The sequence below is a fragment of the Rhinoderma darwinii genome, chromosome 6, assembly GCF_050947455.1.
Source record: "Rhinoderma darwinii isolate aRhiDar2 chromosome 6, aRhiDar2.hap1, whole genome shotgun sequence".
In the NCBI taxonomy this organism is placed as follows: domain Eukaryota; kingdom Metazoa; phylum Chordata; class Amphibia; order Anura; family Rhinodermatidae; genus Rhinoderma; species Rhinoderma darwinii.
The window spans coordinates 14,189,561-14,201,601 of NC_134692.1; the positions used below are offsets into that span (position 1 = coordinate 14,189,561).

Here is a 12,041-nt window from a genome sequence, read left to right on the forward strand (position 1 = left end):
AAGACCTTAGTCATTGGTCTCTTTGATGAACACTGACCAGCAGGTGCTGAATCCTCTCCAGATCTCCTTGCCAGGCCGCCTGGATCATCGACAGCTGTGGAAATGTGGTCCTTGTGACAGCGGACAGCAGCTGCGCCCGGGCGCCATCATTAGCTGCATGCACAGCAGTCCACTGTGCAGAATTGCAGAAGGTGACATCGGCTCCGTGCTCCAGAAGAAGAGCAATCACCTGAGAGACACAAAATCTGTGAATGTACCAACTCGTTCTCCCCATTGGCAATGGTACCCGGCTGCAGAAGCCGATCACCGCCCATCATGGTGATGTCACTATGGACGAAACGTCACCTGCCGCCGTGTAGTATTGTCAACAAGTAATGGTGCGAGACAGCGAAGAATCAGTAAGGTTAATATACCGTATAAACAATTCTGTGTCACATTATACTGGCACAAAATATTATTCTGTGCCACAGAAATCTGAAAAAATGGCATCTGTGTCACAAAATGATATTGATTTACCTTCCACCTGCATAAAGAATCTATGATGAAACTATATTCATACACAGATCTATAGGCTAAAGATGTAGCAGAGCTGAATAGGTCATTTAGCTGTTACTTCTGTGATAACGCCCTAGATCTGCTATGTTAAACCACAGTTAACACATGGAAAAATCTCGGTTTTGCCAAATGATAATCTCAGCTCTGCTACATCCGTATCTCTTCGGGGCTGCATAATTTATGCATTATGATGACTCTCTGAGATGAGACAATGCAGTAGGTTTAGCTGAAGTGTTAGCGTATGTTCACACGGCCTATTTCCGGACGTAATTCAGGCGTTTTACGCCTCGAATTACGCCTGAAAAAAACGGCTCCATTACGTCTGCCAACATCTGCCCATTGATTTCAATGGGATTCACGGTGTTCTGTTCCCACGAGGTGTAATTTTACGCGTCGCTGTCAAAAGACGCCCGTGTCAAAGAAGTGCATGTCACTTCTTGGGACGTTTTTGGAGCCATTTTTCATTGACTCCATTGAAAAACAGCTCCAATAACGTCCGTAAAATACGCCGCGAGAAACGCGAGTTGTTAAAAAACGTCTGAAAATCAGGAGCTGTTTTCAGGCGAAAACAGCTCCGTAATTTCAGACGTATTTTGCTACTGCGTGTGAACATACCCTTACTGCTATGTAGACCCACAGATGGAACACAGATCACATGGGAAATGACAAACTCAGCTCTGCTACATAGATTTACGTACCGCTGAGCGGTTTTCCCCAGCGGCCACTATAAGGGCCGTGTTCCCGGTCTCTGGATGTGGGGTATTTATAAGTCTGGGATCAATGTTGAGATTTCTGACTATTTCTTCCACGTCGCCCTTTGTAACGGCCTCCAGAAATGGTAAAATCAATTCTCCGTCGTGCGCAGCTTCTTCCATCATCATCATGTCCTAGGGAATAATAATATGTGAACCTTTCATTTACTTTTGGTGCCTTTGGCTGAGGACAGGAAACATAAACTCCGCTTATTGGAGCTGTCGGTCCAGGGGCTGAAACACTCTGTGCTCCTGTGGGAGATCGCTCATTTTTATTTTCAAATATTTTTTTTTTTTTACAAAACTTGCAAAGAAAAACCCTTTCTGTGCAGCCTTCAGCTCTGTGGTACATTGCGCAGTAAAATTCCCATAATCCAATTTAAAAAAAAATCTGGATCATTGGAAGTTTCATTAAAACTGATTGTAATACTTGTCCGGGAAGACGGTCGCCTTTGCCACATCTCGAGCCAGATGCTCATCTATCACCCCCAAAAAAATGATGGGATCTGGGGTGAATGATCGGCAACTAAAACTTTTCCCCTCTGGCCACAACTCCAAGAACCGCCCCCGACCTAATGCGATAGTGCTGATCCCGAGAACACATAGAACAGTGCCAACCCCAGAGTTCCAGTAATAGTTCCATCAAAACCATGCCAGTCCCAATATCACATGACAGTGCCAGCCTCATTGCCCCACAGTGTGCCCATGACAATTCCAGCTGCAGAACACCCAAGACAGCGCCATCCACAATGCTCATAATAATAATAATAGTGTCAGTCACTTCCCCCATATTAATGTCATATCCACTGTGCCCCCCTTTAAGTGTCAGCCACACAGCCCTTCTCTTACCTGGAATGGTCAATCAAGGCCGGCATCAGTCCAAACCCCTGATTGCTGTCAAGATGACATCGATGGTCAATGATGGCAGCCACGAATGGCTTTTTTATGGCTGTAGAGCAGGTGTCAGCAACCTTCAGCATTCCAGCTGTTGTGAAACTACAACTCCCAGCATGTTCTGACTGGCAAAGGCTTTATTATTTCAGCCAAAGGCTGTCGGGGCATGCTGGGAATTGTAGTTCACAACAGCTGGAGTGCCGAAGGTTGCAGAACCCTTCTGAAAAGTATTGCGTGTGGACTTGCCTGGCTAGTTTGATGCTGACAGCGAGGAAGAAAAGTCTACTCTTCCCAGAATCTGGGAGGTCTCCCCCATATGTATGAGAGTAGGAAACCAAGGTCCCAGCCTCGCAGACCAGGGTGGTCTCAGTCCTCCATTCTGATGACGACCTGGTTCTCTCAAACTCTTTCCACATACTGCCCAATACTCCTAGTCACATAGTCCTATGTGACTAGGAGTGGAGCTGCAGTACTACAGCACGGCCACTATACAGTGAGTGGAGCCATGTGCTGCCGACACCGACCACTGCAAAACTTCCAGTGCTCGGAGGCAGCCGGAACAGCTGATCGGTGCAGGGTCCAGGTGTCGGACCCCCACCGATCACATACTGATGACCTATCCTGTGGAAAAAACGCACAGTACCTGGACAACCCCTTTAACTATAGGGAGTGCGTAAATAGCAGCGGCACCCAGGCCCCGGAGCTTGAAGGGTAACTAAATGTTCAACAAACTTCTTTTTGATTGGTGCGGGTCTGAGCAGACACAAGAAGACACCAGTAGTTTAGATGGCACATGGTAGGTCGGGGGCCTGTTACAGATTCTGCATTGGGGTCCAGGAGCTTCAAGTTACGCCTCTGATTTTGACAGTCATGGATGCCGGTAGAGTGACGTTCACACTGTTCACAGCTTTCTTCGCGCTTCTATGTGTGATGTAACATAACCCGGACACCCAGCCCCTGAACAAGCAGCAAACTTCCCGAGACAAAGCGACTGTGAAACGTGAGACAAGTGCAAGTGGAGGAGAAGTGGCAGCAATTACCCGGCTGAGGTCACAGCGGTGTGGACAAGTCCGCCATGTCAGAGTCTTCTCCAGGTGGGATCTACTCTTCGGGTCGGGCCGTAGACATGGTGCGTGCCAACCTCCGAGATCTCAACAGCTTGTCTGAGTGTGAAAGTCTCCAGCAGGAACTTGTGGCCGGTGAAAGGAATCTTTTAGTTGACATATCGCTGCTAAGACAACCAGAGAGTCAGCTGAGCGCTCGGTATTGTCCCCGGGGAGAGGAGGAGGAGCGGGGGTGGACCCGGGCCGGAGCATTGACTTCATTGTACATACTAAACCTCATCAATGATTGTTTGCGAAATGAAGACGTGGCTGTCAGGACATGCTGGGAGTTGTAGTTTCACACCAGCTGGAAAGTCAATGATTGGAGACTACTAGTCGACAAGGTTAATCCAGGAAGCCTCCATAGATTGCAGCAAGGAGTAAAACAAGATAACCGGGGGCCCCTTTTGTATGGGGACCCTCATGGTAGCCCCCACATACAAATGAAATACGCCTGTAAACATAGACAGAACATACACACAGACGTAGATAAACGTGCACCTATATATCCAGTGTATATGTGGCCATGCGCTGGCTCCTTCAGCCAATCATAGAGCGATACACCTCCCGGTACACACGTCACCCCGTAAAAACATACAAGAAAAGGTAAAAGGGGTTTTCTTTTTTTTGGGTATGTTCACACTGAGTTTTTTGTAGGCAGAAAAATCTGCCTCAAAATTCCTTCGTTTTTTGCTGCGTTTTTCGGCCGCGTCCGTTGAGCATTGCAGGCAAAAATTGGAGCGAAAAACGATTTCTCTGCCTTCTAATTGATGTCAATGGGAGGTCAGACATGGAAACGCCTGGAAAAAGAGCAAGTCGCCTTTTTTTCCCCATGAGCGTTTTTTTCAGCTTGCGGGAAATGAATGGGAGGCGATTTTGGAAGTTTTTTGGCGCGGTTTCCATCTAAAAAAACGCGCCAAAAAACTCTGAACTAGGCCTTATGTCACTTTTCACTCCTCTAAGCACTTTTCAAGAGTTGCAAAAAGTGGGTGGAGCTTAGCAGGGCGGCGCCTCCGTGGACCAACAGATTTATAATAAATGACTCAAGAAATTGGCATAAATTATAGCGCAAACCCATGCCGGTTCATAAAATATACAGACTGCGGGACAGCCAAAGGTGCGCTAAATTTATTAAAAGGTGAGCACTTCTTAATAAATTTGGCGCATCCTACTTCAACTACTCCAAGTCTTAGTTTACTTAGTAAATTCCCCCCTTTTATGTTTTTATTTCTGACTTCTTTTTTTTTTAAAAAAGATCTCTGCTTGCTGTCAGTGAATATAATTCTTGTTTTCATGAAAAGGCAGAAAACCTGTTCTGATCACGTGCTGCTGACAAAGGTGCATGGCGCGTTACCGTTTACCAGATCCCTCTCTTATAACAAGCGCTGAGAAATTGAAACACAAAGTCTTTTAGAAGTTGCAGAACTTTTCATTATACAGTGATTACTGAGTTCTCGGCTTTGCACAGTCCCATTTTTGTTAAGAGTCCCATATTAATAAGCTAGTTACAGGGTGTACTGTTGCTGTGATCCCCAATGATCAGTTGTAATCTGTGGGGAAACCTGACAGTAAGTGTACAATTTCCCTGCAGCGCCACCACAGGGGGAACTAAGTATTACACAGTGCCCATTCAGATTAATGTGTTGTCTGTGTAATACAGGACAGGACCTCCAGAGCGAGAGACGCCCTTTATAACCGCTCTCCACTCCAGACAAGAGATGAGGACCCTGAACAGAGACCCCCACTTCTAATAATTTAGAATTCACTATTAAAGTATTTCCTAAACCAGACATCCCCCCTTTAAAACAACTTTTACATGGGCAGATGCAAACAATATAGGGACGAATGATTGTTAATACGGTCGTTGGTCCCCATACAGTTTGCATATTGTCATCAGCCCATCCCCTGCCGACTACGATTATTTTATAGGCTGCATTAAAGATGCGATCAGCCGACAAACGAGCGTTTCCTTTTTTTTCTCGGCTGATATGATCGGGAACGAGCGGGTGGAAATCCTCTTTAGTATCACCGGTTATGATGTGGTTTCGTGAAAGTCCCTTAGAAGGGTTTTCCCACTATTGGAAGTGATGGCATATTGCTGGGATATCTGACTGCTGAGACCCCCACCCCCCGCGTCTCCTTCACTAATTGTCCCTGTACCGGGAACTAAAACATAGCGCTATGCATTTGATTGGAGCTGTGCTGTACGGCCGGGAGCGTCGCTGTGTTGGAAAACTGCCGAAGGGACATTAACCCTTTATTATAGGGATCGTGGGGGTCTCGGAGGTTGGACTCCACCGCTCAGAATGTTAAAGTATAATGAAACTTTTGACATGTCAGGTGAGCGCTGTGCCGATTAGCTTCTGATTGGCTTTCCTCGGGGTGGTGTACGGATTCATAGACTTTCTTTAGAGCCCGTACAACGCTCCGAGGAAAGCCGATCAGAAACAAAGAAGCAAGGCGCTCAGTGGGTGACAGCGCTATTGTCTCTGCTGTAAGTGGGTGACAGCGCTATTGTCTCTGCTGTAAGTGGGTGACAGCGCTATTGTCTCTGCTGTCAGTGGGTGACAGCGCTATTGTCTCTGCTGTAAGTGGGTGACAGCGCTATTGTCTCTGCTGTAAGTGGGTGACAGCGCTATTGTCTCTTCTGTCAGTGGGTGACAGCGCTATTGTCTCTGCTGTCAGTGGGTGACAGCGCTATTGTCTCTGCTGTCAGTGGGTGACAGCGCTATTGTCTCTGCTGTCAGTGGGTGACAGCGCTATTGTCTCTGCTGTCAGTGGGTGACAGCGCTATTGTCTCTGCTGTCAGTGGGTGACAGCGCTATTGTCTCTGCTGTCAGTGGGTGACAGCGCCATTGTCTCTGCTGTCAGTGGGTGACAGCGCTATTGTCTGTGCTGTCAGTGGGTGACAGCGCTATTGTCTCTGCTGTCAGTGGGTGACAGCGCTATTGTCTCTGCTGTAAGTGGGTGACAGCGCTATTGTCTCTGCTGTCAGTGGGTGACAGCGCTATTGTCTCTGCTGTCAGTGGGTGACAGCGCTATTGTCTCTGCTGTCAGTGGGTGACAGCGCTATTGTCTCTGCTGTCAGTGGGTGACAGCGCTATTGTCTCTGCTGTCAGTGGGTGACAGCGCTATTGTCTCTGCTGTCAGTGGGTGACAGCGCTATTGTCTCTGCTGTCAGTGGGTGACAGCGCTATTGTCTCTTCTGTCAGTGGGTGACAGCGCTATTGCCTCTGTGTCAGTGGGTGACAGCGCTATTGTCTCTGCTGTCAGTGGAGAAGGACTCCGCATGTACAAATCCCTGGCTGCCAACTCCGGACTATTGTAGAGCTGCAGTTCTGGATCAGTCTCTTTAGTGATCTACGGCAGGTACAACCCGGCACGATTTAACAGCTGTCAGCGTTCCTAAATTGATGTAGACGTTGTTGCGAAATACGGTGCACACTATTCTACATGCACACGACTTTGTATTTTGCAGGCCGGAAACAATGGAAAGCATATGGATGCCATCATGTGCTGTCCGTGGTTTTCACGTCGCGATGCACTTGAATAAGTGAGACAGAACCACAAACACGGGTAGGGATAGGACCTGCTCTGAGTTTTGCAGCTCGGTCCCACGCCCCCCTCACGGATCCGTGAAAAACCCGGTAGTGTGCATGAGGCCATAGAAATCAAAGGGTCAGTATGCTATCTGTTAAAAAAAAAACGGATAGCACACTGACGAAAACAACGATCACGCGCTTGTAGCCTAAGGCCCGGTTCACAAAGTTTTTTGCCGCGTGAACCACGTTGGAATCAGCGCCAAAAAAAGTCCGCAACCACCTCCCGATTTCAATAAGAGGCGGAGGCGTGTTTTTTCCACGCCAGATTTTAGACGCTCGCGGTAAGAAAGTGGCTCTTTCTTGCCGCTGTTACGCCTCTGACCTTCCATTGAAATCAATCGGAAATAGAGAAAGTGTTTTTTCGCCAAAAACCGCACCTAGAAAGTGCAGGCAGGTCAAAAAAATGTCTGCAAAAAAATTCATTGTGAACAGCGCCTAAATGTGCCCCAGTGGCATTACAGCACTTGCTTGCCATTACACTGTGCCACCTGCAGCTGCCACTAGGGGGAGCTCATTGCACACCGATTTCTACAGATGCCATTGAATCTAATACTAGGTGTGTAGATCAATCTGCAGGGAGCTCCCCCTAGTGGTGGCAGCTGGAAGACAGAATTTATTTTTACTACTGCAAATAGTGATTATTAATGTTAACCCCTTCCATGTACGGCGCTGAGGTCACGTGAGCGAAACTCTGGTTGTAACAACCGGGAATGGAGAGAGCACCTGACGGAATTGGAGGTAAAGGGGTTAAATAACATCACCAGGATTTCCAATAACGTAATGGGGGCCAGACCGTCCACACAGTCAGTCCTGGGGAGGGGAGGGGTCACTGTGTACATGACAAGTTCTACAACTTTCTAATAGACTTTTTGTTTCAATTCTTCACCATTTTTAAGATCTCTGTTTGCAGTCAGTGAATGAGAACACTTGTTTATATTCAGAGACAGAAGGCCCTGTGAATCTAGGCGGCTGTTGTTTCCTGCATAGCCGGGGGTCACAGCGATGGGGTCACAGTGTTAAATCCACGTCGCCGCGGCCCCTTCATCCTCAGGATCGGTGGGCGTGCCGGAGGTCGGACCCCCATTAATCATAAAGTGATGTCATATCCTAGTGAAATGTCCTGACTTTATAAGATGGGAAGACTAATCGTCATTTACAGCCATATCATTAAAGCTGCCGTATACGATTAGGCTCCTGGCCGCGGTTCTGTGTTGCGGTTTGCAGGCGCCAGGTGAAGCACGTTATGTACGGGGACCATAACGGATGAGTTCACACGTAGCGGCCACAGCGCGTTTTGCCAATAAAACTGTTATTTACTATAAAAAAACTCGCAACCGTTAACAATCAATATGAAAACTGAGCCAATTTGTGACAACACCGCATGTCGGCGCGGCTTCAACCGCTATGTGTACCCAGCTGTCAGCGGGATTGATTCATATACTTCTACCTGTACAATATCTGATTGGTTGATCAGTCAATTACTCATCCGGTTTCGTATTCACACGTTGCGGATATATTGCGTTATAATGGTCAGTAAACCGCAACGTGTGAATACAAAACCGGATACATGATCCAGTGATATCAATCAACTGGTTACGTCTTATTGACAGATAAACCCCCCAGTGATCAGTGACAGCCCAGTGATTGATTAGTGACAGCCCAGTGATTAGTGACAGCCCGGGCTGGGGGCGCAGGACTCTGGGGGTCACACTCCTCCCCCACCTCCGGCTGCTGATGTTTTGCTCCAGTTCCGGCTTCCCAGCATCCCCCGTGCTGACGTCATCAGTCTCCCAAGATGGCGGCGGACAGTGATGTGAGTACCGGCTGCGGCTCCCTGACATCTGTCACCGCCCTGTCACCCCCACCTACAATAACCATAGCAACAGTGGCGGCAGTGTGTATATATGTATACTGTGCTGTGTGTGTATATATAGGTATACTGTGCTGTGTGTATATATGTATACTGTGCTGTGTGTGTGTGTATATATGTATACTGTGCTGTGTGTGTGTGTATATATGTATGCTGTGTGTGTATATATAGGTATACTGTGCTGTGTGTATATATGTATACTGTGTGTATATATGTATACTGTGCTGTGTGTGTGTGTATATATGTATGCTGTGTGTGTATATATAGGTATACTGTGCTGTGTGTATATATGTATACTGTGCTGTGTGTGTATACTGTGTGTATGTGTGTGTATATATGTATACTGTGCTGTGTGTATACTGTGTGTATGTGTGTATATATGTATACTGTGCTGTGTGTGTATATATGTATACTGTGCTGTGTGTGTATATATGTATACTGTGCTGTGTGTGTATATATGTATACTGTGCTGTGTGTGTATATATGTATACTGTGCTGTGTGTGTGTGTGTGTGTGTGTGTGTGTGTGTGTGTGTGTGTATATATGTATACTGTGCTGTGCTGTGTGTGTATGTGTGTATACTGTGCTGTGTGTGTGTATGTGTGTATACTGTGCTGTGTGTATATATGTATACTGTGCTGTGTGTGTGTGTGTGTGTGTATATATGTATACTGTGCTGTGTGTATATATGTATACTGTGCTGTGTGTGTGTGTATATGTATACTGTGTGTATGTGTGTATATATGTATACTGTGTGTATGTGTATATATGTATACTGTGCTGTGTGTGTGTATACTGTGCTGTGTGTGTATATATGTATACTGTGCTGTGTGTGTGTATATATGTATACTGTGTGTATGTGTGTATATATGTATGCTGTGCTATGTGTGTATACTGTGCTGTGTGTGTGTGTGTGTGTGTGTGTATACTGTGCTGTGTGTATATATGTATACTGTGCTGTGTGTGTGTGTATATATGTATACTGTGCTGTGTGTGTATACTGTGCTGTGTGTGTGTGTATATATGTATACTGTGTGTGTGTATATATGTATACTGTGCTGTGTGTGTATACTGTGCTGTGTGTGTGTGTATATATGTGTGCTGTGTGTGTATACTGTGCTGTGTGTGTGTGTGTGTGTGTGTGTGTGTGTATATATGTATACTGTGCTGTGTGTATATATGTATACTGTGCTGTGTGTGTGTGTATATATGTATACTGTGCTGTGTGTGTATACTGTGCTGTGTATGTGTGTATATATGTATACTGTGCTGTGTATGTGTGTATATATGTATACTGTGCTGTGTGTGTGTGTGTGTATATATGTATACTGTGCTGTGTGTGTATATATGTATACTGTGCTGTGCTGTGCTGTGTGTGTATACTGTGCTGTGTGTATATATGTATACTGTGCTGTGTGTGTGTGTATATATGTATACTGTGCTGTGTGTATATATGTATACTGTGTGTATGTGTGTATATATGTATACTGTGCTGTGTGTGTATACTGTGTGTATGTGTGTATATATATGTATACTGTTCTGTGTGTGTATACTGTGTGTATGTGTGTATATATGTATACTGTGCTGTGTGTGTATACTGTGTGTATATATGTATACTGTGTTGTGTGTGTATACTGTGTGTATGTGTGTATATGTATACTGTGCTGTGTGTGTATACTGTGTGTATATATGTATACTGTGCTGTGTGTGTGTGTATATATGTATACTGTGCTGTGTGTGTGTGTATATATGTATACTGTGCTGTGTGTGTGTGTGTGTATATATGTATACTGTGCTGTGTGTGTGTGTGTGTGTGTGTATATATGTATACTGTGCTGTGTGTGTGTGTATATATGTATACTGTGCTGTGTGTGTGTGTATATATGTATACTGTGCTGTGTGTGTGTATATATGTATACTGTGCTGTGTGTGTGTATATATGTATACTGTGCTGTGTGTGTGTATATATGTATACTGTGCTATGTGTGTGTATATATGTATACTGTGCTGTGTGTGTGTATATATGTATACTGTGCTGTGTGTGTATATATGTATACTGTGCTGTGTGTGTGTGTGTATATATGTATACTGTGTGTATATATGTATACTGTGTGTATGTGTGTATATATGTATACTGTGCTGTGTGTGTATGTGTGTATATATGTATACTGTGCTGTGTGTGTATGTATACTATGCTGTGTGTGTGTGTATATATGTATACTGTGCTGTGTGTGTATATATGTATACTGTGCTGTGTGTGTGTGTATATATGTATACTGTGCTGTGTGTGTGTATATATGTATACTGTGCTGTGTGTGTGTGTGTGTGTGTGTGTGTGTGTGTGTATATATGTATACTGTGCTGTGTGTGTGTATATATGTATACTGTGCTGTGTGTGTGTGTATATATGTATACTGTGCTGTGTGTGTATATATGTATACTGTGCTGTGTGTGTATATATGTATACTGTGTATGTGTGTATATATGTATACTGTGTGTATATATGTATACTGTGCTGTGTGTGTGTGTGTGTGTGTGTGTATATATATATATGTATGCTGTGCTGTGTGTGTGTGTGTGTGTATATGTGTGCTGTGTGTGTATATATGTATACTGTGCTGTGTGTGTATATATGTATACTGTGTGTATGTGTGTGTATATATGTATACTGTGTGTATATATGTATACTGTGCTGTGTATGTGTGTGTATATATGTATACTGTGCTGTGTATGTGTGTGTATATATGTATACTGTGCTGTGTGTGTGTATGTGTGTATACTGTGCTGTGTGTATATATGTATACTGTGCTGTGTGTGTGTGTATATATGTATACTGTGCTGTGTGTGTGTATATATGTATACTGTGCTGTGTGTGTGTGTGTGTGTGTGTGTGTGTGTATATATGTATACTGTGCTGTGTGTGTGTATATATGTATACTGTGCTGTGTGTGTGTGTATATATGTATACTGTGCTGTGTGTGTATATATGTATACTGTGCTGTGTGTGTATATATGTATACTGTGTATGTGTGTATATATGTATACTGTGTGTATATATGTATACTGTGCTGTGTGTGTGTGTGTGTGTGTGTATATATATATATGTATGCTGTGCTGTGTGTGTGTGTGTGTGTGTGTGTATATGTGTGCTGTGTGTGTATATATGTATACTGTGCTGTGTGTGTATATATGTATACTGTGTGTATGTGTGTGTATATATGTATACTGTGTGTATATATGTATACTGTGCTGTGTATGTGTGTGT

General features: G+C 44.7%; 2 protein-coding genes across 5 annotated transcripts in view; one reads left to right on the plus strand and one right to left on the minus strand.

Moving 5' to 3' along the window:
* The window catches only part of MAP3K19 (mitogen-activated protein kinase kinase kinase 19), a 39,635-nt gene extending 30,896 nt beyond the window's left edge, over positions 1-8,739 (minus strand). Inside the window, exons 1-3 of one of the 2 annotated variants that reach the window (XM_075829197.1) lie at positions 8,629-8,739; positions 1,254-1,442; positions 38-229 (exon numbers count right to left, since the gene is read on the minus strand). In XM_075829197.1, coding sequence (XP_075685312.1) covers positions 38-229; positions 1,254-1,439 — 378 coding nt within the window. In that variant the 5' untranslated portion in view covers positions 1,440-1,442; positions 8,629-8,739. Of the gene's footprint in view, positions 1-37; positions 230-1,253; positions 1,443-3,241; positions 3,450-8,628 lie in introns of those variants that run through there. The other variant, XM_075829196.1, reaches the window with a different exon arrangement.
* The window catches only part of RAB3GAP1 (RAB3 GTPase activating protein catalytic subunit 1), an 83,979-nt gene continuing 80,610 nt past the window's right edge, over positions 8,673-12,041 (plus strand). For all 3 annotated transcript variants that reach the window (XM_075829198.1, XM_075829199.1, XM_075829200.1), the window contains exon 1: positions 8,673-8,719. In XM_075829198.1, coding sequence (XP_075685313.1) covers positions 8,702-8,719 — 18 coding nt within the window. In that variant the 5' untranslated portion in view covers positions 8,673-8,701. The remainder of the gene's footprint in view (positions 8,720-12,041) is intronic.